The sequence below is a fragment of the Fistularia commersonii genome, chromosome 14 (genome assembly GCF_037954325.1).
Source record: "Fistularia commersonii isolate RoL2024-O1a breed Wild chromosome 14, RoL_Fcom_v1.0, whole genome shotgun sequence".
NCBI lineage: Eukaryota > Metazoa > Chordata > Actinopteri > Syngnathiformes > Fistulariidae > Fistularia > Fistularia commersonii.
The window spans coordinates 5,531,131-5,557,203 of NC_141297.1; the positions used below are offsets into that span (position 1 = coordinate 5,531,131).

A 26,073-nucleotide genomic window follows, 5' to 3' on the forward strand; every position below is an offset into this window, starting at 1 on the left:
GCACAAAAAGTGTCAGTGTTTATTCACTTGTCAGGCAACAGTGAGCTCAGGACATTGTGTCCGACATGTTACATCTTCAAAATTTAAAAGCTTTGTATGAGGGAAAATAAACAGTATGACGTTCACTGCATACTTTTGTGATTCTTTCCAATTTTGCCAAATAAAGGGACAAAAACGGGGTATGATTATGCCAATTTCAAAAACAGTATGAAACTCTAAATAGATTATTAGCATGAAAATAAGTATTCAGTCAAAATAATACAAGTGATTTGAATCCAAAAGCACAGTTTAGTGTAAGAACTACCATAAAGGGCTGTATTAGTGACCCATTAATGTCAAATGAATGCACTGGATAAAAGGCCAAATGAGAGGCAGCGTGGAATTTTCACTGTACGATGAGGCCAAAGTCATAAGGCGAATAGCAGCAGCCGGAGTCTCATCGTGCTCCTTTGTAGCTTCTTTTCCTGTCCAATGAGTAGAAATATATTGCACTTTGAAAGACAAACTGAAAAAATAATCTCAAAGGGTAATAACGACAGCGACAAGTTCCACCGTACGGATTCATGCAAGTGGTGATGGGTTTTTGAGGAAATGTCGACCACGGTGCAGTCAGGGTGGTGGAAGGTTCAACGTCCAGCGGAGGAAGCAGCTCCTATTTGCATACTGGTGAACAATCAAAAAAACTTCCCTTGGGGTTCGATGTTGAAGTGGCATTTTATCAAAGTCTAGCTGCCTGTCTTTCTTGCCACTTTCTCTTGTGTGGTTCTTGGCAAAAGATTACTTTTCTCGCAGGACGCACACGCCGGCGTCGCAGCGCTGCGTTACCATGGAGGTTACAACCTCCCAGGAGTCAATGACAGGATCGTAACATTCAATACTGCTGAGGAGAGAGTTCCCGTCGTATCTGAAAAGAGGTGCCCAACAAGAGAGAGAAAAATATTAAACATTCAAATAATGATAATAAAAACAAAACAAAAATATTTTCTCTGGTTGACCTTCCTTCAGGGTGGAGGTCATTCTAACAGATTCTTTCCAAAGATTGTTATGTGTACATATCACTTTCAAACTCAACCTTTACCTTTTTTTTTAATCATGAGGACACTTCTTGAGTAAATTGAAAAGAAATTACGTAAAAGCAACCCGTCGAGGCTTGTGCTTTATATTTTGAACGTACCCAGCGATAGCGTACAGACGTCCTCGGAGCACCGTCGCCCCGACATAACACCGGGGGGTCGTCATACTGGCCACGGTGGTCCAATAGTCGGTTCTGATGTTGTAGACCTCCACAGAGTCCAGGTGCGAGACCCCGTCGAAGCCTCCCACCACGTAGATGTGGTCATTGAGTAGAGCCACTCCTGCCCCTGCAATTCGACAGCGTCACTCGCATGTTGCTGCCGCCGAAGGTACTTGAAACAGAACGCGGCGAATGCTGATATAGCATGAAAAGAAGTTGATAACCCCGATACTACACTCACATATAAAGGGATGAAGGAAACGGTCTTCAACTCCCCGTATTTTTTTGGAAAGAAATGTAATGTGGCGTATGTGTGAGATTTTCAAAGCCCGTTGACTTTTTTTTTTTTAAACCAGAACAGCTGATTTCAGGGAAACACAAAACTGTATCTGCTAAAGCTCTTGTGTTAAAAGCCCATAAACTAATTATGGCAAACTGGGTCAAGCTCCTTCCTCCTGCCCTTGACCCCTGGCTACAGAGACTTATGAAGGAGATAACAGTGAGCCTCCAGGAAACTTATTATAAATAAGCGGATGTATCGCACACACTTGCCTGGAGAGGCTGGATTTCATTTAACCAGATACATAACGCATGTGAAACCAAATTATCTCACCTTTCTTCATCTGCTATATTTATTGTTTTGTGTGCTTGTGGTTTAATTATTTGTTCTCCCTCCCCTCGCTGTGTATTTATGTTACAGACGGCATCCTCAAAAAGAATGGAGCCATTTTCAAATGTTCCGCCTATGCACTGGCCCAAATTGAAAAGGCTCTCGGGCACAGGCGGGCGGAAACCCCGCTGTGGATGCTTCCTGGCTCAGCTCGTCCACACTGTGAGTGAATTCATATTTTGACGCACTGGTTATTCGACAAATCCGTGTCCCTTTTCAGAAATAATTACGCAAATTACCAGCACACAAAGACACATTCCACGTGTGTATTTGCTGCTCGGACAACCTGAGGCCATCTCAGGCCTCTCCACTGACATCAGATCCGCCTGCTGGTATATTCTGTCTTTTGTTGTCTAGAAATCTTTAATCAGATCAGTTTTGATTCCTCTGAAAACTGATTTACCACCTACCCGAGCGCTTGGTAGCCATGGGAGTGACGCTGGTCCAGTGGCCTGTGTGTGGATCATATCGCTCCACAGAATTCAGGATATTGAGCCCATCGTAGCCCCCTGGTAGGAAACATCCGAGGAAAGATGAGCTTCCTCAGTACAACCAAGTGAGTTTAGTGGAAGAACGGGGCTGTTGGATCATGTGATGTTACCGAGACAGTATATGAGTCCACTGGCCACCACTAGTCCAGCCCCCTCTCTTGCTGTCTGCATGTCCCCCAGCATACTCCACTGGTCGATGTTTGGGTCATAGCGCTCCATGCTGGTATGGCGGCGGCTCCCGTCGAAGCCCCCGGCAACGTAGATCATGTCTGTTGGGAGACCAGAGGCAAAAGAACACTTAAACTCGCATTTTTTTGGGGGAGTGACAAAAACCGTGGTAGATAAAATATTGCCACAACCTGTTCATTTGATATAATGTGTATTATATCATAATATCAGCATTGATACAGGCGGTCAAGAGTCTGATATACAACACTAATAAATCAACTGTGCCCCAGACATAATACAAACAATGGTTTAACTCAATAGCTTATATTCAAAAGCAGAAGTTAAATGAATTACCTGTATTTTTACTATCTAATCACTGAGAAAGAAAGTAAAACCCACTCGGCTTTTATCATCATTATCTGGATTTGGAGATGTATTTAGTGTGTCAAAAGTGCTGATATTTAGAAAAAAATGCATGGAGGCATTGTTATTTGACATTTTTGGACATGTATTGAGAGATTTCCCAGCCCTGACAGGGGGAAACAGCCAACCCACATAAAGCCGTGATCCGCCTGGCACGGAGACTAACCTCCGAGCGTTGTGGCTCCAGCGAGGCCGCGCCGTACATTCATGGTAGCAACGGTGTACCAAACTCCGTCTTCGTCCGCTGTGTAGTCCAGACACTCCACTGAGCTGAGCCGCGACCGTCCGTCATAGCCTCCAATCACGTAGACTCGATCGTGGAGGGACACTGTGGCAACATAACGTCTCTTCCGTGCAATGTTCTGTAAAACAGCATTTTAACAACAGTTAAATGCACTGAAATAAAAAAAAAAAAGTAAAATAAAGAGTATAAACACTGAGCCTGCAATATCTCCTAATCGTGTTAGAGTAAATATATCTGACATTTGACAAGCAGTTCAGTCATAGTCAAGTAATGTTGCCACACAGAGATCAATGAGAAATCATGTCCAGTGTTAGATTTGAAACCAATAAAAATGATTTTTAAAGACTTTGTCGTGCTGAAGTAAATGATCGGATGTTTAGAAGACGTTAGATTTTGGGTGAACATCAGACGTCATCATTACCAAAAAAATGATTGACATCAGAGGTCCAGACATGGACATCGCAATCTACATTTGACCACTTATCAATATCTAAGCACCACTGAGAATCCATCTTGGAATAGTGACTAACTGAACTTGTTATGTAAAATATTGATCTGTATATGGTCCGATATATTGGTCTGTCTGACGGACGGATTGCTCCAGCTCTACTAAACACTCACAGGGAGGAAGCTCCACTCCTGAGTTTTTGGATCATATTTCTCAACAATGTCTATGGGGGACTGCTGGCTTCCGAACCCACCGATTACCAGCAGCACTTCTTTGGCACCTGGAAAAATTTGGAAAATGACTTTCGTTGTCAAAAACCCTGCACATTAGAGGATATTGACGAAAAAATATGGATGTTCCAAAAAAAAAACCAAACAGAACACTCACCTAATCTGGCCTGTGTGCGAGGCCCCTGCATCTCGCTCCGTAGCTCCGGTCTTAAGTGGAATTTCTTGGCCTCGTCGACGAGGTCCCGACATGGCAGGCTACATCTAATGAGGGGCTAAAGCATGCCGACACTTGCTTAATAATGACGGGGACTGTGAGAGTCACTTCAGCAGATAATCCTTCACTGGAAGCTAAAAGGTGTTATTACAGATGAAGCTGCCTGCCTCACCTCTGCGTCGATGACGTCCGTGATGTAGCGTGGAGTCAGCAGTGGCATCCGAACAAACTCCAGCATGTCGGACAAATAGGGCTCCCGTTCTTTACGGTTGTGCTTGACCCAGTTCAACACAGCTTCAAACACCGGCTCCTCCGAGTCCACCTGTAAACAAAACAGCAGCAAATATACACCTTGAAACAAGTACGATCCTTCCTTCCGTCTGTGAGTATTGATTGCTCATGCTGCAGGGGAATTAAGGAGCTTAAGAGCACCCTGAGGAGGTCTAAATTACACCATAAATTCAAACTCCAGCTTATTCACAAGTGAGAGGTGACTGATTTTCACTGCAGGGAAATTTTGGTCGGCTAAGATTCAGTGTGTGGTCCTCTTTTATTTTGAAAACAAGAAAAAAAATGTCAGGAAGTGCCACCGAGTGAACAGAAGATCTATAAATCACAGGGAGATAATAACTGTGTTTTTACAATAAATGCATGTGGTTGGGAGCAGGAATTTCCCAACAAACCTAAATCTGGTTTTCTCCTCTGCAATTTGATTGTCAGCTTGGATCCGCATTAGTGAGCCGTTACGAGGGGGTGACTGGGGTAACAGCAGGTTGGTACTTGCATTTCTCTTTTCAAACTGTGTTTTGACGCACAACATAAAAGCGATAAAAGTCAAGCAGGATGATACAGAAAACAAACATGAAATGAAAAAAGAGGAGAAAAAGAAAAATCACAGACGCACTTTGTGATTTTGATGTAATTCACCATTTCTGTGGAGTTGAGACAACATCACTGCTGACTGACTGCAAAGGTACAATTTGCAATTTCCTTTGATTTTGAAAACAAAAAAGTGACTTCACTGAATTACCAACATGACTGGCAAGGCACAAACAAAATATAAAAAGCAGAACATTTTAACTAGGCAGTGCTGAAATCTGGGTTTATGCAGTGAAAAAACAAAACCATGGCATTATATAACAAGTATGTGAAAAATCGATATACTGTCCAGGTCTAATCTCAGCCAGCAGATTGAGCTACTTTCCGTCCACTGCAGTCTCTGCGTGCATGTGGGTTAGAGACTCATTTCAGCTGTTTCGAAGCTGCTGCGGGCACTGGTCCGAAACAACTTGGCTTTAACTCATACAGCTGCCTTACCTGGATTTCATCACATTTGATGAGCTTTTCCACTTCTGTCTGGCTGAGGAGCATGAACTCCTCGTGCTGAACCACCTCGGAGAAATGCTTCTGGGAAAAGACCTCGGCGGCCTGCATCAGGTCCAGGCAATTGTGAGTTTCAGCAAAGTCACGGATACCCAGACAATTGGAGGGATCAAGCTGGCTCTCCAAAAAATCACAACACGCTCTCTTTACCCCTGGGGTGAAACAAAAACATACAACTATTTCAATTCAGGCTGATCCCAGCCAGACAGGACCTGCGGTCAATCAACAGCTGCTAACATGTACGCAGAAGCCAATTTATTTGAAAGGCTCATTAAATGACGGTACGAAAAGGCGCAACTAAACCCACCTTTGAGTTGAAGCAAACATGCCGCAGGGAGGAGCTCTTGTACATTCTCCACCGTAACCAGCACTGTCTCTGTGTAAACAAAGTCCAACAAGATCTCCATAGTTGATGCAGTGAGACCCTGAATGTCGACGAAAGATTTCCCCTTTTCTGCAAGCTGAGGAAACATTTACAGAAAACAGTATTGAGTTGCCTGAGTAATCTTTTGTGATTAAAAATACCTCAGAAAGGCCAAAGGGGCCTCATTATATCCATACAAGGATCAAGAAGGGCTGGTTGAATATCATAGTATCTACAGTTAGGCCCAGAAATATTTGGACAGTGACACAAGTTTTGTTATTTTAGCGGTTTATAAAAACATATTCAGGATACAATTATATCATCAATACGGGCTTAAAGTGCAGACTCTCAGGTGGAGTTTGAGAGTATTCACATCCAAATTGGAGCAAGGGTTTTTTGAATCACAGCTCTTTAATACGTAGCTGCCTCTTCTTCAAGGGACGAAAAGTAAAAAAAAAAATAAAGCTGCACGGGCTCTTCCCTCAGTAACCTGTCATCAATTAAGAAGTTAAAAGGTCAGGAGTTGATTCCAGGTATAGTGTCTGCATTTGGAAGCTGTTGCTGTGAACACACAACACGTGGTCAAAGGAGCTCTCAATGGGGGTGAAACAGGCCATCCGGAGGTTGAAAAAAAAAAAGAAGAAATCCATTAGAGCAATAGCAGAAATGCTAGGAGTGCCAAATCAACAGTTTGGCAGTTTGGTACATTCTGAGAAAAAAAAAACCAAAACAAAACACTGGTGAGCTTTGGAACTCAAAGAGGCATGGACATCTACGGAAGACAACAGTGGTGAATGACTCCAGAATCCTCTCCATGGTGAAGAAAAACCCCTTCACAAAATCCACTCAAGTGAAGAACACTCCAGGAAGTACGTGTACCGGTATCTAAGTCTACCATAAAATGAAGACTTCATGACAGTAAATACAAAGGATTCAACACAAGGTGCAAAGCATTAATCAGCCTCAAAAATAGAGAGGCCAGAATCTACTTTCTGCTCAGATTCAGCCAAATGCAGCAAAGCTGATTGGACGGCACTTCACAGTAAAGATAGACAATGATCCAAAATATACTGCAAAAGCAACCTAGGAGTTTTTTAAAGCAAAGAAGTGGAATATTCTGCAATGGCTGAGTCGCTCACCAGATATCAACCTAATTGAGCATGCATTTTACTTACTCAGGACAAAACTTAAGGCAGAAAGACCCACAAACAAGCAACTACCGAAGACAGCTGGAATAAAGGCCTGGCAAAGCACCACAAAGGAGGAAACCTGGGGTTTGGTGACGTTCATGGGTTCTAGACTTCAGACAGTCATTGCAAACAAAGGATTCTCAATAAAATATGGAAAATTAACATTTCACTTTGGGTTATGTTTATTAATCAAATTACGTTTGAGCCCCTGAAATAAGGAGCCTTTGAATAAAAATAGCTACAATTCCTACATGTTTAACCTTATATATTTTTTTCAACCCCTTGAATTAAACCATAACGTTTGTACTTCAATTCTGCTGTAGTTGTTTCATTTTAGTTGTTTCAATGTGGTGGCATGAAGTGCCCAAATCATGAAGTTTGTGTCAAATAATTCTGGGCCTAACTGTCTGTCTGCGGAAGTTCTCAGTCACACAGCTCAAGGTAAATTCTTGTCAAAATGTTCTTGTCGTGTCAGCTGGACTTGAATTTCTTCACTTGAAGATGTTTCACCCCTAATCAGAGAGGCTTCCTCAATTCTGAACTGAAGAAGCCTCTTCAGTTCTGAAGGTTGGGGTGAGAGGTGAAACACCTTCAAGTGAAAAAATTTAAGTCCACTTGACACAACAAGAATTCATAATGGTATCTAGAAACTTGTTTTTTGACGCTTGTACATATTAGATATGAAATATCACCAATCAGCAAGAGAGTTTGAACGTGGTTCATTTGTATTCCGCAGTTAATATGCATTTAAGTACAAGGAATACTAAATAGATCTCTGATCTGACTCTTAAATTTCACGAAAAAAAAATCCCTTTATCTCATTCAGTTACACACAGCATGACATTAGCGAAATCCAATGTGTTCACTGAACACATCACGGATGAACCATGAGCAATGCACAACCACTTAGCAAGGCTAACAGTGGGGAATAGTTAGGGGTTCAAGGTCTTGCTCATCAACACTTAAACGGGTGAGGAGGAGCTGGAACAGGGTCTCTCGGTTCCAAGATGACCGATCTAACTACCTGAGCCACGCCGTTCCCTCCAAAAATTTTAATTTTTGAAAGAATTGCAATTTGCTGCCAAAACTTGGTGCAAACTTTCCCAGTAGTTTCCTACCAATTTTTAAACAGAATTTCTGGCTGATTTTCTGATCATTTCTCATTGTTCAGCAAAGTCTTTTACACTTTACTAGAATACTATCTGGAATCACCTTAATGCTGGAATAATATCAATAATTTAAGGAATTATATTTTTAAAAATAACCCTTGCACAAAGACAAACACAAGTCTTTTATTCTAATTTATCGAAAAATGATGTGTCTGGATATAGATGATTAAACTATCGCTTGATTTTTTTTTTTTTTTTTTAAAGGATCAATGTAAAGATCTTTGCGTATAGATAAATTAAGCAGACTTAGCATAAGGCAAGATAGATCTTAACAATTCAAGTAAGCAAGCCAGGTAGAAGAGTGACAAGATTCGATCGGCTGATAAACAATAATTACCTCACTGGTGAACATGGCACAGAAATAATCGCTGCAAGCAGCCAAGACAATGCGGTGAGCCGGAAAATCGGTGTTCTCCACCCGGAGAGTAATATCGCAGAGTGTGTTGCTCTTGCGGAGAGAGTTCATTGCATTGAGGATGGATTTGGCATGGGAATTGGTCATGATGTCTTTGGGAGCCATGGTGTCTTGAGAGTCTTTCAAGGATCTCAGGCTGCTCCAGGAATCTAAAAGAAATAGTTGCACCTTTATTCTGAAAAATCTGTGAGGGATTGAGGTCTTTTCAAAATAAACATTAGTGACAGTGTCTCATACCCCACCTACTGTGTTATTGTTTGGCGCTTGAGTGTACATTTTTGAACGTGTGTGTATGTGTGCCTTGGTCTTACAAAAACCTTGTGTTTTGGGGATGTAATGAATCATGCATTCCCAGTGTTACTCGTGCAAAATGTAGACAGTGTGAGAAATTGGAGCTCAAGTGTGAGCAATCTGTGCAACCTCAAGTCATTTTACAGGGAAACGCAGGGGTTATTCAGTTTTATTATGGACTTAGATTGAATACCATACTGACACTTGGAAGACCGCACAACAGCAGATGGAATGGTCCTTTTTGTGTCACAAAGGCTTCCAATTATTAGTTCGATGTCATTAAACTTTCCCTGTAAAATGGCGAATATAATGAGTTTTACTCAGGGGTGAATGTTTGTTTTTCTTGTATTGTAGTGCGGCCCGTGCTACTTACCGTTAAAAGATTTGAACACTTTTTCCACCACTGGGAGGCAATAACTATAGCTACACATCGGCTAGCAAACCGACGCCAGCTGAGGGCTAACGCCGACGGCAGACAACAACTTAAGAAAACAGAGCCGCGGCGAAGGAGCCGACGACCGGGAGGAGACAAAACATGAGGCGACACACACAGACGAACTTGTCAAAAATGTGCAGAATACCTGTCGCTGTCGCAAAGACCTGAGGCAAAACGGCAGGCTAAGTTGCTTTGCTAGCTAACGTCAGGAGCACCAAAGTCCCTTGTCCCGCTTCTTGCTTGTCAGTCAGCGCGGAGAAAATCTCGCAATTTACAGGTAATCCATGGTGGGCCTGCGCTACATGCCGTCCCCCACTTGGAGGACACTCGGGGCTGAAATGTCCAAATACTAGCACAACATTCCCGGCACGCTTTTTTCCCAGACGCAATTGACTCAACTGCGACAGGGTCGCGGATGTGTAGTTCCCCCCCTTCTATAGGACTGGTATTCCTGGTTGCGGGAGCGCGCACATATTCGGCGGAAGTGGGGGGACATTTCCGTATCGGATTTACGTCATACATACGTCACGCGTTGAGGAAGAAGGCCGCCATATTTAGAGGCCGACGTCAACATGGGAGCCAGATATGGTTTTTGCGTTGGGTAAAAAAAGGAATATATATAAACTGACTGTCAGATAAAAACTGACTGTCAAATAAACAATGAAAATAAAGTCCAATTAGCAAGTATTCTCTAAAAATGCCATCACCTCCAAAACAAAATTGCCTCACCAACAACATGTCCAAATAGTTGCTTTGATGCTCACGATTTATCTGAATTGGCTTTGTTAACTCAGTATGTTCTCTACACAGGAAATTCAAAGGCTACACCTTGCACTGAAAAGAAGGTAAACAAAGACTGGAAAAAGAACATTATACACTGAGCAGACTATTAAGTGTAGTGTGCAACAGAATTTAATAATGTAACTCAAGTGGTCATTGAGGTAGTGCAAAGAGATGAATGAATATGACTGTGTTTACATAGTATGTATATTATTTACAACAGGGAAGTGTCTTATAATATGAGCAATGAACAGCCCATAATGGTAGTGTGTGGTGACATGAAATGGCAAAAACACTGCGTTGAGATCAGGACTAGGAAGTGATGATCGGGAACAGGTGTCATTTTTAGTGTGTGAACTACTTCAGCTGTGGACCTATAAGGTCACGAGTGTTGAGTCAACATGCACAGTACTTACAGCTTAAAAAATCTGCCCGCTTTAAATCAAAGTCAGTGAATAATGCTTGAGAGCATTCAGTTAAGATTCCATTGACATCCTTGAAGGAAATAAAATGTGAGTAGAACAACATTAATTTAGATTTAGAAATGACAAGAATCATACTTTTCTCTAAAAAGCACTATTCCTCTTCCGGAGTACTACATCTCACAGCAGCCATGGAAACAAGTCTACACCATCCGGCAGCATTGGCAGTCATTACATCAAATGCATACAATTATTAATAATGGGGAATTTGAACAGAAAAAAGGAAATCATTTTTTACAGTTGACTGTTACAGTCAAAATATTTTTAGACTCATGCTAAAAAAAACCAAAAAACAAACACGTTTTCTGTATAGTAAACTTTCACTGGAGAGAAAAAAAAAAATCTGGATGTGAAAGTTTAATCTCAGTATCTGTCAAAATCATTTACTTGTTTTGTGACTAGCATTTTAGTGACTTGACTGTTTACATTTCAATGTTCACATTCTCAGTAATTGGTAATAATGCACAATGGTGCACAATGATGGTCAAAGAACCTTGGACTTCCTCCTCATATTCATTGTCTGCCAGCACTTGACTTTGCTGTTTCCAGTTTGCACTTGTCAATTAGCACATGTTTTTGCACAACAATTCTGACCCAGTCAAATTGTACGGGCAGGGAGACACATTTCCTCTCTGTGCACATGACAATAAACAATTCCTTGGATCCTTGAATGTCTCTGAACAGTCATGATGGTTTGCTTAAAATGTTGCAACCATCATCTTGTTAATTCACAGAAACACGGAACAACCACTCTTTTCCATGAATTCTTGTTGTGGCAATCTTCACGTGAAGACATTTCACCCCTCATGCGAGAGGCTTCTTTAGTTCTGAAGAAGAATTTAGGTCCAGTTGCCACAACAAGAACATTTCGACAAGATTTAACCATGACCTGGGTAACTGAGAACCTCCACAGACACACTTTCCAAGGTAAAATTATCAATGACTCTGACCCTTCCACCTACCGGAACGCATTCATTTTTATTTTGTCTACAAAATAAACAGTGTACTTACTTTCTTCTGCCTTGTATTTTGGCAGCCATGCAATCATGTTATTTTATGTATATGAGATCATTTATATCCATCCTTAGTCGACAAAATTAAACTTGTTCTATCAGACAGGATAGGTTATGATGATAGTATCATCTGGGGTGGATATTGCTTTTCTGTCACATGAATACGCTATGAATGCTAAAAACACTAACGTCGAAGAAGTTTGACGTGATGCGCCAAGTTGTAATAGAAATGCCTCCTCTTTTGACTGGCTGAAATACATCCTGCATGTCAGTTGCCTGGGCTAAAAAATTCTGGTTTATAAATGTCTCCCCCAAAAAGAGAATGCAAAAGTGTTCTCCCAATTTTACATTCTTTATAAACGATTTTGAATTATACAAAAGCTTATGGAAAAATCCAAAAAATATACAGTTTGATGTCTGAGATTCCTTGTGAACCACCAAGTTAAATACATATTATATTCCCCTTGCAATCTATTTATTTATTTATTTTCCTTTAATTTCTTTTTCTTCGAGCATTTAACATTTCTCACAAACCTTTAATGCTGTTGACTGGTACAGTTAGGTGATTACATACAGAACGAATGTCCTTATGACCTTTGCTTCCTCATCCCCGGTTGATTCATTGACATTCGATTCTACCTTGCCATGTTTGTTTGTACATATGCATATCTTTTGATACTATTTATGTTCAATAACAAAATTAAAAATATATATACACGTCTCCCCACTTCAGCCGAACGTATGCGCGTATCCGCGGCGGGGACGCGCTCCTTCCAGGCTTCCGCGTATTATTCCGCGCCGGAAATTCCGAGCGGGACATGAACACACCGTTACGTCGGCGTACGTGCGCGCCACCTGACGACTGACGCACTGAGCGAGCGAGAGAGAGAGAAGCCTTCCGCGCGTGCCCACCGGTCTGTTTCCATAGCTGCCTTAGCAATTGCGGTATCCCACTTAAATAAAGTTTTTTGTATGTCGCTTTAACCGGCACCAAACTCTGTACAGAAATTAAAATATAAATTAATAAAAAATACTCACTCCGTGGCATTCCGTAAGTGGTGGAGGGGTCTTTATCTATTTATTGAGCGCTCTGTGTTTATTTTAGCTACCCAAGGACGGCAGCTAGCTAACGTTACACCGCGTAGGAGGAGCCAGCGGCTCGTTTCCGCTAAAAGCAGGCCGAGAGCGGTAACCGTATTCCGCGGCGCCGTACAGCGAATTACTCAACACCGGAGGGACGGCTGACGGCAACCAGGGAAGGACGAAATAGTAAAAAAAAAATATATATATACATCTCTAATCTCCGGGGAGCCGCGGTTCGTCTCGTCGGAGAGAAGGAGTGGCAGCTGGACTGTCAGCAATGGAAGCCGAGTTTCGGGAAATCGATGAAAACGGGATATGGACCGCTGTTTATCAGGTAGGACCTCCGGAGAGACCCGCTGGAGACGGGCTGTCACGTTCGGGCTAAACGCATACGGAGCCGCCCCGGTGTTGGTTGGCTCGATCGTCGCGATTTGGACCCGTCCGATGATGGATGCGTCTGTCGAACACTCGCGTCCCATCACGATCCGCCCGTCGACATGTGCACATCCATTCTACATCTCACACATCTCGTCCACTTTCTCGCATCGAACCGCAGCTCATAGTTCGAAACCACAACTGCTACATGTTGCAGACGTGTGGTTGTGTGTGTTTGCGTATGTTTAGAGCCTGTATTTTTGACATTTCCCACGATCAAGACAATTGCAGTGCGTACAAACAATGTAAAAGTGCTTTTTTGTTGGGCCACAAACTAGAAATGACTTTCGGGTCCGATGGATATGAAAAACAACACCAGCAACAACATTTTGTGTGCACCCCTTCTTTTCCTGGTTTACTGCTGATGAACGTCACGATCTGCTTTTGTGTTCAGTCATTTGAAACCCGACTTCTCAAACATTTCACAAACAATTTAACGAGAAATCTAGCTTTTTACCACTGATTTGGCTTTTAAAACTATCAGTCTTTAAATTAATTATTTCTGTGGTTTATTCAGTGATATTATTCTACATGAAGAGAGTGTCGCTTGATTATGGTTTGATATTGGTGTAACATATGTATTTAGATCTTTTTTTCTTTTCACTGTTACAGGAGATCCGCCAGCAGTCATGTGAACTTCCTTGCAAGGTTGCCAAATTACCAGAAAACAAGAATCGGAATCGTTACAGGGATGTCAGCCCATGTAAGTTAACCCATGGCCTTCTTGATGCATCTGACATTCATGTGATGATATTAACCTTACACTGAGAGGACAGCTGTGGACTCCTAGGTAAGGGGAAGGTGACCAGTGAACGGGTCACATGCGAGACTGCTGAAGCGCAGTAATCTCTTATTTATGCTCAAACATGAGCCAGCGTTGACTTTCTTTCTTTACAGATCGAGCAGTAAGCCAATTCTTCCACGTCTGAATGTTGTACAAACACGCTGGCTCACTGCTGTTTCACCCCAGGTGAAGGCAGGCACGAACCGGAGTGATCATCCAAAATAACCCAATCTCAGTATTACACAACAGGCAGAGCATTGTGTCACTGCAGACGGACTGACGTAAATAAGACTTTCAGTTTACAGTTTGAGTTCTCTTCAAAAGAGAATTTCATTCATTCTCTTATTGAGAATGTCAGAATGTGGGTGGCAAATGAATGCAAAGCTGCACATTTGGAAAAAAGAACAAGTGAAGTTGGCCAAATAATCATCGCCAGATGTGATTGGCTTTTGTTGTTACTTCTTGAGAATGTAAGATTCTGATGCTTAAACTTTAGTGCCAGAACTAGCATACTAGTCCAAGGAAAAATATTTATACAAACCTGAGTGGGTGCTATATGCCATTGGGGTTGAATGAACTGGCTCCAGCTAAACTCCTAAGCAAGAACAAACACATGCAAAGAATGAACACCAGCCTTTGTTTCATCTCCTACTTTGACAATGCCCCTCCAAACATCCTTGAACTGAACATGTCGCCGTGTCAGTCGTGGAATTTTCCATTTTAACATAGTGCCAGATTGCTGACATTTTTTTTTCTTCTCTCTTTTGTCTGTTTCAAGGAATTAATTCATCCTTGCTGCTCTGAAACTGAATTTTCCTAAAGAGCGCATCTTCCACTGCAATGAATAATTGATTTCCCCTATGTCAAATCAATCAATAATAACACTGATTTAATGTTAGTCAGACAATGGAAGTAGCACTGCTCAATTTGAAGGGTTATAAACCATGTAGTATCAATGCATAGACTTACAAAGAGCAACATTATTCACTGTTTTTTTGTAACAGCAGCAAAGCAGCGTTGCAGTGCTATTTAGTGTCAGTTGTGTTTAGTCACTGAATAATCAAAGACCGGAGGTATCCGGTTATTTTGTCTGGACAGTTTTTCTGCAAAGGCCAAACCTCTGCTTGAGGCTTTTTCTTCAGAACCCTACTTTAACCTGCACTTTGTATCCTCTCTGGTGCTGAGTTAGTCATCCTGTTTTGCTCATTACTAGTATATAACTTAAGCAGAAAAGTCTGGTAAACGTTTAGCTCTTATTAGCCCTTTGGATAATATTGTCAAACAAAACCTCATTATGATTGTCATGTTTGTTACGGATCCACATCTCAACTACTTCGGTTCCCCTTTTTCACGCTAAGGTAACCATGCAAATGTAAACTTAATGTTGATGCCATCTCTTCACATGAAACCGACTGTTCAAATGAGTAATATGAAACTGAAATGTAAGTTTTGTGTTTAACCCATTTCTTTTCATTTTGATGATTGACGGTAAAGCAAGCAACATCTGTTGTGACCTTGTGGTCACTGCAGCTGTGACATCACAAGATTTGAATTAATCCCCGGGTCCTGAGATGTTAACGCACAGGACTGTTTTCTTTCTCCTCCTCAGTCGACCACAGCAGAATATGCCTGGAGCAGAGTGCGAATGACTACATTAATGCCAGCCTAATAACAGTAGAAGAGGCGGAGAGGAACTACATTCTAACTCAGGTAAACACGGAACCCGAAATGCAGTGTGTTCCTTTGTTATGACAGATGACGATAATGATTATCCTGTATCTCTGACCCAAAATTCTTACCACTCTTCAGTATTCAGGCACTCTTCAACCAATGAAAAACCCCTGCATTTACTGATCTAAAAACAAAGATTAACAAAAATGATTGATGGATGTAATGACTTTGTAATATTTAACACTGGATCTGAAATACTGCCATGACTGTTCTGACTTGTTAGATTTTTCACATTAATGGCCATTATCAGCGACATCACACAGGTGTGTTTCACCTTTACCCCCCCCCCCCCATACACACAGACATACACACACCATGACAGGTCATTGTTGTGGGTGGGGGCATCACTGCTCACCTTGCAGTGTGGCCAATACAGCTTCCCCTTTGTGACATCATAGCTTCCCCTTTCACAGTGTTGATCATCTTTGCCACATGCACACCATTTTCCTAATAGCAGGACAGTGTAAAATGCACAATAAGGTCTGGACAGAATATTTTTAGCGTTATTAATAACAACTTTCCCTCAGTTTAATAACTTATTTTTGTGAAACAGGGTCAGATAAGTTCTGTCTTATCTTAGCCCAAAAACCACAAACTAAATATCTAAATCAGGATTTGTCCCTCAGCACCCGCTATAAGCCAAAGTAATTCAGATCGGCCTTTTCCATGTCAGCCAAGGAGTTTCCATACTCGCTCTCCTCCCAAGCACTTTGAGAAATTACTTTTCTGGAATATGCCAAAAGATAATGTAAATACATTGCAGCAATACTTTGATACTGTTATGTGTCCTAAAGCTGGTTTTGTAGCACTTAATCGATCCACTGGTGGTGTGCTTTAAGAACATAATGCCTAGGATTTTGTTTTTTGACCAAGAGGGGACTTGCCAGTGTCAGATATATCAGTGTGTTTATGAATGGATTGTTTATTCCACCATCACTGCGTCAGGATACTTTCAATGTCGTGGACATAGTATTGAGGTAGTGAAGTGAGTTTCATCAACTGTTTAATATCACTGTAATTTCCTCACTCTTTCAGTCTTTACTGAAGCTTGGATCATGGTTTAGTAGCTAATAAGATAACAGACAGAATTAAATCTACTTATGTATGTGCTTCACCATTCAAAGATGATTCTGAAATGACCACTACTAGTAGCATTCTTAAATATTACCCAACTTTGAAGTCACACACTTGTTCGAGTAAAATCTCTGCAATTTTTAGTTTAATATGACTTTTTTTGCCATGTTAGAAAAGGAGTAGTCATCTGTCATTTATCACATTTCTGCAAGACCAACTAAAAAAAGTTCCTAGCAAGTTAATTCATTCAGATATGTGCATTAAACTATGACACTATGTTAAGTGAGACACGGGAAGTAAGACTGCACCATTTTCAAATTGTGAAGTTCAAGGGTCACTTCTCAGGAACAAATGTTAGATAGAAACAGTTAGAAGTACTAAGAATAAACTGTAACTGTACTTTTTCTTTTAGGGACCCCTACCAAATACATGTGGTCACTTCTGGGAGATGGTGTGGGAGCAGAGGACTCGCGGTGTGGTGATGCTCAATAGAGTCATAGAGAAAGGATCTGTAAGCAGCCCATGCTCTTTGAGACTCTGTAACCCTTTCTTGAATTTTTTTTTTGTTTTGTTTTTACATTTTTGATGATTATTTGCTTCCTGTATGAGAGCTGCTCTGAACTTTATATCTCAGGTTAAATGTGCCCAATACTGGCCATACAGAGAGGAGAAGGAGGCTGTCTTTGAAGATACCAATTTCAAGCTCAACCTTGTGTCAGAAGACATCAAATCTTACTACACTGTCCGTCAGCTCGAGCTTGAAAATCTATCTGTAAGTTCTTCGCCTTTTTTCGCCCTGGCCTATTTACACTTAACCTGACTGTCTCTGTATGGAAATCAAAATTAATGATTCTCTCTGATGTCCCTTTGGTAGACCCAAGAGACCCGTGAGATTTTACACTTCCACTATACCACCTGGCCTGACTTTGGCGTTCCAGAGTCTCCAGCCTCCTTTCTGAACTTCTTGTTCAAGGTTCGGGAATCAGGGTGTCTCAGCTCAGAGCAGGGCCCAGTGGTGGTGCACTGCAGTGCTGGCATCGGACGCTCTGGAACCTTCTGTCTCGTGGACACCTGCCTTTTATTGGTTTGTTGAAAAATCATCACTTTAACAGCAATTTGCAACAATATTTTAGAGCAGATTGTTTTCCGTTTGTGCAAGGGCAGGCGGTGAGTGGCGGAAATGATCATTATTGCGAGAGACAAATCATCAGAGATGCTCATATTGATGATGTGTAATTAAACAACAAAGTCAAATGTAGTTGAGTCTTCATCTGAAGAGTTGGATCAAGGGTCATATTTTTGTTACCGTTTCCATTGATCCTTAATGTTTTGGTTTCACATCGCAATGTTACGGCTGGTCTGAATGTATTGCATAACACGCCTATGTGCTCTTATCTTCATTTGCGTAGGCTGTGTCTCTAGTCTGTCAGTGATTGGCCCACGGAAGGGTGTGTGCCGGGAGTTCAGGTCTAAGGTTTGCTTGTTGTCACGCTTGTAGATGTGTCAGAAGAGGAAATCTCATTCTAGGAAAATCAATATCTCGATTTTCTTAAATGTGCATATTTTGAGCCGTCTGTTGCAATGAAATACCTGGCGAGTTGAGTATTTTTCCAAATTTCTTGAGATACCGTTTGCTTTCACATTACTGCGCAGGTTTGTTTGGAAAGCAGTTTTGGGTGATCCTTTGCTTTAAAAATCACAAGTCCCATAATTTTTTCATTCGTACTTCCATAACTTGGTGAATGAACAAGCCTACACATGTACATACAGTGAAAGCGTTTTAAAGGCTGTCAGAATTTACAGAGAAAAGCTGAGTGCATATAGTGTGCTCGTGATACAGGGAAGGTGGCACGTAAGCAGTTTCCCCAGACTGGTCTGCCTTAACTCCTAGTAACTACTCAAACGGTGTATTATCAATCCCTACGCAGATGTCCATCCGTAAAGACCCGTCTTCCGTGCGTATTCGTGATGTTCTCCTGGAAATGAGACGTCACCGTATGGGCTTGATTCAGACAGCAGACCAACTTCGCTTCTCCTACCTCGCTGTTATTGAAGGTGCCAAATATATCAAAGGAGATAAATCTCTGCAGGCAAGTCCTTCCTCACTGTTCACTCCACTTGATGACTACTTTTATTGCAATGGTGCAGCTTTTGTGATACATTCAAAGCTATTTTTTCTCCACACTCAAGGAATCCTGGAAGGAGCTCTCCAATGAGGAGGACGATCCTCCAGAGTTCACCCCTCCCCCCCCTCTACCTCCTCCCAGAGACCCTCACAATGGCAAATGCGAGCCAACCTTTTTCCCCGAAAAAGATGAGATCAACCAACAGGCGTGGATGTCTCCAGTGGGGTAATCACAAAAAAAAAACATTGATCACATATGTTTATTTAAGACCATCACTACCTTTTTGTATGTGAATGATTTCTTAGGACCTACTAGCTGGCTTTGTGCATACGGTAGAAACAGTAAAACACTTCCTGAAACATCTGAGCGTCGCTCAGTCAAGCTGCATAATGAAATGAAATGAAACCCATGGGATTTCATCTCATTTTGCCACTGTCATCTGAGCAATCTGAAAACCAGCATGGGCTGTAAAACGGTTTCTGGGAAAAAATTGCTTTCGGGGTCATTTTTGAAGGACAAGGCATAATCTGACAGGCATGCCCACAACACTGTAAGGCTTTCCGTTGGCGTGCTGATCCTCTGGAGCTAAATGCTTACATCAGCATGCCTACACATGCACAATAACTTTGCCAGGACTGATGGTCGAGAAAGTTATTGTGCTTTTATACGGAAGTGTAAAAAGTTCATTTTCTTTGAATCTTTGTCATCAGTCATATACCTGGTTTTTACAGCAGTCGATGCTAAAGAGAGATTTTGGAGTCTGCTCCCTGCTGAAGACATTAAAAATCCAGTGAGAGTGTTGCCATGATAATGACCAGGGGCCAGTGTTGCATATGTATGGATCTGTTTTTCCAGGCCCTGACATAATAGAAACATCACTCGGCCATCTATTGTTATATTGATGGACAGGCCGACAGATGAGGTCAGGCAGGAATCTCCATGGACACTGATGCTTGCAGATGATATTGTGATTTGTAGTGAAAACAGGTGGAGTAAAATCTGGAGGGGTAAAGGTGTGCCCTAGAAAGGAATGAAGGTTAGCTGCAGCAACACAGAAGACGTGTGTGAATGGAAAGGATTCAAAAGGAACGGTGGGGTGGAGATAAAGAAGGTGGATTTTTAAGGACTTAAGAGTCAACAGTCCAGAGTAACAGAGCGTGGAGAACAGGTGAGGAAATGTGTACTAGCAGGTCGGAACAGGTGGAGAGAAGTGTGTCAGGGATGAAAAGAATATCAGCCAGAATGAAAGGAAAGGTGAAGAAGACACTCTTGTCTGGTTCGAGATGCTCTGGAAAAGATAGGTTGCCGAGCCGGAGGCAGCAGACAAAGATGTTGAAGTTGTTTTTTTGGAGTGAGCCGGACAGATAGGTTCTGGAATGAGTCCATCAGAGGGACAGCACATGTTCCATGTTACGGGGATAAAGTCAAACTGGAATGGTTTGGACAAAGATGTTGGTTGAAGAATGCTGAGGTTGGAATTGCCAGTTAGGAGAACCAGAGGAAGACCACACAGGAGTTTTATGGATGGTGTGAAAGAGCACATGGAGTTCGTTGGTGTGAGAGAGGAGGATGCAGAGGAGAGGGTAGAATGGAGGTGGGTGATGGGGTGCGGCCACCGCTTAAGGGAGCTGCCCAAAAGTGGGGAAGAGGGTTGCGTACCTGTTTGTGAGATTCACAGATTGCAATTTTCTTAGCCACTTGTAAAATAAGGTTTCTTCAGGAACATCTTCACGTGACTGCGGTGCCACTGAGCACATGACTTGAGCTGCCGCGCTGTCTACTGTATATTTATAAACCACCCATTCCCTTTCAAACATGATCCAAGTGCACAAAAAGGCATCTGCTTGGAGAGCATGAGCTCCACGCACGTGACCAGACCACAGCTCAGCAGTAGCAGTAAAACTGTATACCGTTGTACCGTTCATGAAAGTATTGAATAAAAATGTACAGCACAAAGGGAGGGGATCTAGAAAGGACAGATCATTCTTTAAAAGACCCACCTGTTAGTCCGGGGATGAAAATCCACTCTGCGTCACCGTTGAGCCTCTACTCTCACTTCCCTCAGGTCCTCGCAGGAGCAGAAGCTGAGGAAAAGAACCGCCGCTGCCCCGCAGCCTCCTCCCGATCAGCCCGACGGCCACATAGAAGCCCAGGATTCAACCAAAGCCCAGCAGCAGCTGGATGAGGAGGAGCAGACGGCGCAGGAGTCACCAAAGGCAGCGGAGCCACCGAAAGAGAGCCCCCCTGAGCCGGGGACCTGGTCCCCCCTTCTTGCCAATATGTGCCTGTGCACGGCCCTGGCCCTTAGCGCTTACGCCTGCTACCGAGCCTTTTACCACTGAAGGCTGCCCCTCTCTTCCGCGTGGTTCCTCCATTTCTATCCACTGCTGTCGCAAAGTGGACTTGGCTGGTTCACCGGCCTGCGCTGACTCTGGGTTTACTCTGCGACCGAGTGAGTGGATAATTTGGACTTCATCCAATTCAGGTTTACTTGTTTAATTTTGCAAATGCAGTACAAAAGCTTGGCTGGTCGGCGGCAAAGAGGCGGCCGGTCGAGAGTCTCCACCCCAGATGTTGTTTCAGCACGTCACCTCGGGTGCTCAGGGCCTCAGTTCTTCGGGTTTCACATCCCGAATACCTGAGTCGACGTCAGGACCGAATGTGTTGGGAGCGCGTGGGGGAAATGGGTCGATTTTATCTGCTGACCTGTGAGCCAGGATGGACGGCCCGTCTGCGCTTTTTCCATGTTCCTCCTCTCAGGGCCCCACGTCCACTTCGCGCTTCTTTCCCAGAGCCCATCTAGTTTCTTCGTTTTGCTCTGTGGGTGAGACAGAAACCAAATATCCATATTTTTATTCTAACAATTGGTGTTGAGTGTCCGTGTCCCCGCTTCGTCCCATAATGTTCACGCTTATTGCAGAGTGTGTAAAGAGGGCTCCAGACAACCACGACAAAAGAATGAACAAATATTTAATCTGTACTTTTGTCTTACCAGGGGTGTATTTTCCTTCCAATACACAAATACTTCCACGGCTATCCTACTTTTCATCAGTTACTGTCTGGTGATACTTTTATCAGTGGCCAAGTTTGCATTTAGGCTCCCAACAAAGTTCTGTTGTTTATACCTTGAAAGGAGCCCAATCTCCATTGGTGGCTTTGTCAGATGTTACATCCTCAATGTGAGCATTTTATTAGCGTTTCCCACACTTCTGGTCATGCATTCACTTCCCCCTCATCGGACAACCGTCAGAATCAGAGACAGCAGTGGGGACATTCCTCTATCTAGTCCATACATGCAAAGCCTGAAGTGAAATATCTTCTGGTTTCTAATGGTGAAACGGTCCCTGTCAATTAAGGATTTATAGAAGCGCCATGTGGTTGTAAGCCCTTATTACTATTATGATGATTATTATATTATCATTATTAAATTTGTCTGTTTTTCTGACACAAGGTGATTATAATACCAAATTTTTAACCAGCCTGTCTAAAAATCAAAGCGTTCTTTTAAATTTGTCATCTACTTGAGGGTGAGTCGGAAACCCAGGAGTCTTAGGACACGTGTAGTAGTAAGAGGGAGAAACCCTCCAGCCTGTGAGATGAGATGCATGCCTGGTTATCTGAAGACGGGCTGGTCGAGTTCAGAAAAAGATGTGTGTTTGTCGAGTTTTTGTTTTTATTTTGTATGTGACTGCGAGTGGTATTGTATCGAAGCTTTCTACTGATGCTTGACTTAAATCTACTCAGTGACATATTAATACGACACTTACGACATGTGAAATGTGACATCCAGGTTGCCTCCTGGTCAAAGGGTCCCTTCATTTTCCCCTCCCTGGCAGTGTGACACTGAAAAGAAACACTCTTTGATTAAAAATGCGATTAAAAGAGGCCGAAGCTGTTGCTCTCCACTCAGCAGGGCTTTTAAGGGAAATCTTGAAAGTTACCTTTTTGATGAGCGACTTTCGTGGGATGAGAACATCTGAAAGCTCTTCGAGCTTGAAGATAGTGTGTGTGTGTGTGTGTGTGTGTGTGTGTGTGTGTGTGTGTGTGTGTGTGTGTGTGTGTGTGTGTGTGTGTGTGTGTGTGTGTGTGTGTGTGTGTGTGTGTGTGTGTGTGTGTGTGTGTGTGTGTGTGTGTGTGTGTGTGTGTGTGTGTGTGTGCGTGTGCATGTGTGTGTGCGCGCGCTCATCTGTCTGTCCAGTCCACAGTTGTAATCATGATCCGACTCCTTGCCAGCAATACAAACTCCACATCGTGTCGAACCTTTTTCAGGAAACCAGGGAATTTTTTTAACAAATCAAAGCACCAGCACAGGGACGAAAACTGTACACTGTAGTGAGGGTCTGTTGTGTGATGGCGCGGCCCTGAGCTGGCTGAATTGTTTTGTATGATTCAGTTTTTCTTTTTTTTTTTTGTTTTTCCAAAGCATGCTGCATTTGTGAATCAACAGGTTTGTCTTCAAAAGAGATTAGTCGAGCTGCTAGCGTTCAGTTTACCATAATGACTCGACAACTTTCAATACTTGGGTCTGACAGCTGTACCTTTTTATTTAGAATGTATAAATGTCCTGTTCAAAGATGCACCCTTGCTAGATATATATTTTTTTCAAATCAGGTTTTCCTGTGTGCTGATTTTTTTCTTTTTCTTTTTTTGGTTCTGGTCTACCAATGGATTCAGTCTCAGCACCCGTGCAGCCGTTGCACCGAGTTTTCTCCTGTTTTCTATACTTATGCTGAGCTTGAAATCATGTATTTTTTTATTTACATTTGTTTTCATTTTTAAATAAAAAAAGAAAATGTATACGACTGCTTTGTCCTGATTTCTGCATTGATGGAATAACAGAAGCACAGGCAAGTCATGTTCCTCCATCCAACTGCAATTGGTTGGCAGCAATTGTGACCCTTCAGCTTGTCTTTAAATACTGGACCCTTTAAGACATTAGATGTGCATATCTGTGTATGAATTTATAATATAACCATATAATCAAACTTGCACACTGTTTACCACAGCTGCTCTAGAAAATAGAGAGGGTTATTTATTTTGTTTTTTTCCAACTGCAGATAATTCAATGTTCTTTTATTGCCGTGAAGAAATGCACCAGCGCGCTGTTTTAAAGGGCTCAAGAGGCTCCGGGGTTGGACTCTGTAATGCGGAATAAAATTGGCGGTTTTTCACATTGGATCATTGGCAAAAGATTTCCTTAGAATTATCATAAAACAACCATGGATCACACATAGATCTCCTTTTAAATCAGCTCTGTCTGACAATATGCTACAGGATATTTCCTGAAAAGGAAAAAAATATTGTAAAGAAACAACATGATAATACAAAAAATAAATGATCTTTAAAATCAAAAGGAAAGCTACTGAAATCTAGCGAAAAATTGAAAATTATTGAGAGTTCTGTAAAAACAGTATTTGAAAGAAAACCAACAGAGCCTTAAAATATTTAGTTATAAGAGCAGCAATATTATTTCCTATTGTCTGTGTAGATGTTGGTAATAACCCTCTCTATTTTCACTGACACAACTGAAAACAAACACAACAAAAAACAACCAAATAATCGGTGACCAGTAAGCATATCAGAAAGCATGGATGCGTCCTGATACAAACATTGTTTGGAAGCTAAATATTATTTAATACATTGATGTGAAGCCAATTACAGGTATTTTCAGTAAATTAATAGTACTGTGTGTATACAGTACTGTATTATACAGTACTGTATATAAAGACATTTTGTTTCATACATCAATATATTACAACTGACCCTCAGAGTCCACAAGTTTTTTTGAAATTAAAAAATTAGAATATCCATCCATCTTCTGACGCTTATCTGCACTCATGGCTGCGGGGGATGCTGGAGCCTAAATATTAGAATACTTTAAGTAAAAAGCTGAAAATCAATTAAAGCTAAATAAATTGTGCGGATTATGAAGTACATCCGTCTCTGAAATGTTTTAGGTATATATATGTACCAAATAAATGTACAAATTTAATCTTTTTCTTCCAACTGCGATGATAGGAGACATAAAAATAAACAATCAGAATCTAATGTTTGAGGCATGACGGTGTGAGTATGGGCTGAATCCTCTTGCTCAATAGGGGGCTCCAAGGCGAACACTCAAATGAAATTACAAGGTCAGATCTTGACATCCTGATTGTAAATCGATGACTTTTAGATAAACCTTATCCAGTCTTTATCAATAATAAGTTAAAAACCCCATTCAAATGAGAGCAGGCCCACAGAGGTGGAGGGGCTGCTGGGTGTCAGGTGTTTTTCCAGTACTTTCAGGTGTAATTACACGTATCCGCCACATGGTGTCGCTGCAACGCCGTGAAACTCCCGTTTCCTGCTCCTTGTCCCACAAATCGGGGACTGGAAGCTTTTTTTATAGCGGCCCACTCTTTCCTGTTTTCTTAGATCGTACCTGGGTTTACCCAGCAGACATATTTTATTTACAGTGACCCAGAGTCAGGAATATCTCTCTGCTGGCAGAACAAGCCCTGCCTTCAGTTTTGGTGTGACTGGCGATGCTCGGGAGCCACAATTATTACTTTCTTTGCCTTCCAAAACTAGACTTTTCAGTCTAAAATCTCCACTGGCCTCTACTACCACAGGAATTACTCACAGCAAATCTATTTGTCTCTGAAAAAAAGTCTTGTAAAAACATATTGACATCCTCAAAATTGCTCCACGGGACGGGTGCCAAGAAAGGATTTGGGGTTATTTTAGGATTTAGAGAGAAAGGAATGTTTGGACACACAAGAGAACACCACTACTCTGGTGTTGGACAGAGAGTTTGGCTACAGGGTTGGCTAGAACTTTCTGTTTGAGAAATAAGCGCTGGTACGTGCCGTACAGGAATGCACCTTAAACAGTGAGTAATGGCAGCACAACCACCAACGCTGCTGACGTCAAAGCAGCCTGCAAGACGGGACAGGCTGAACTCACCTGCATCACTCCAGGAAAACTACAATCAAGGTGTGACGGGGGACCGGAAGTCTCTTAAAGACACCGTTGTTCTCACTGAAACCGGTAGCGTCGTGACTAACGCTCTTTTGAGGCGAGCGGTCGTGTCATTTTTAACCGTGCCTATCAGTCGGACGGTTGTTTGTTTGTTTGTTTGCAGTTCTATTCAGAAATAATGAATTCTGTCACGCTCACAGTGTCAAAAAAATGCACCGTTATCCTAAAGTTC

At 42.1% G+C, this 26,073-nt stretch overlaps 2 protein-coding genes across 3 annotated transcripts; one reads left to right on the forward strand and one right to left on the reverse strand.

Moving 5' to 3' along the window:
- Positions 1-9,858, reverse strand: klhl12 (kelch-like family member 12). Of its 2 annotated transcripts, none has more exons than XM_086160018.1 (12): positions 9,516-9,858; positions 8,566-8,792; positions 5,813-5,966; positions 5,440-5,657; positions 4,295-4,444; positions 4,066-4,180; positions 3,852-3,958; positions 3,153-3,348; positions 2,506-2,664; positions 2,315-2,413; positions 1,175-1,361; positions 1-904 (listed from the first exon to the last, which is right to left on the reverse strand). In XM_086160018.1, the coding sequence occupies exons 2-12, from the start codon at positions 8,746-8,748 to the stop codon at positions 778-780; spliced, it is 1,695 nt and encodes a 564-aa protein (XP_086016144.1). In that variant the 5' UTR covers positions 8,749-8,792; positions 9,516-9,858; the 3' UTR covers positions 1-777. The 2 variants fall into 2 exon arrangements, with proteins under 2 accessions (XP_086016144.1, XP_086016145.1); XM_086160019.1 differs by having other exon boundaries at positions 9,308-9,602.
- Positions 9,859-12,542: 2,684 nt separating this feature from the next.
- Positions 12,543-23,680, forward strand: ptpn1 (protein tyrosine phosphatase non-receptor type 1). Its single transcript, XM_086159545.1, has 9 exons — positions 12,543-13,062; positions 13,776-13,866; positions 15,557-15,657; positions 17,165-17,263; positions 17,387-17,524; positions 17,627-17,836; positions 18,681-18,842; positions 18,943-19,103; positions 20,944-23,680. Exons 1-9 carry the CDS (start codon positions 13,006-13,008, stop codon positions 21,218-21,220), a joined length of 1,296 nt encoding a protein of 431 aa, XP_086015671.1. The 5' UTR covers positions 12,543-13,005; the 3' UTR covers positions 21,221-23,680.
- The last annotated feature ends 2,393 nt before the right edge of the window (positions 23,681-26,073 follow it).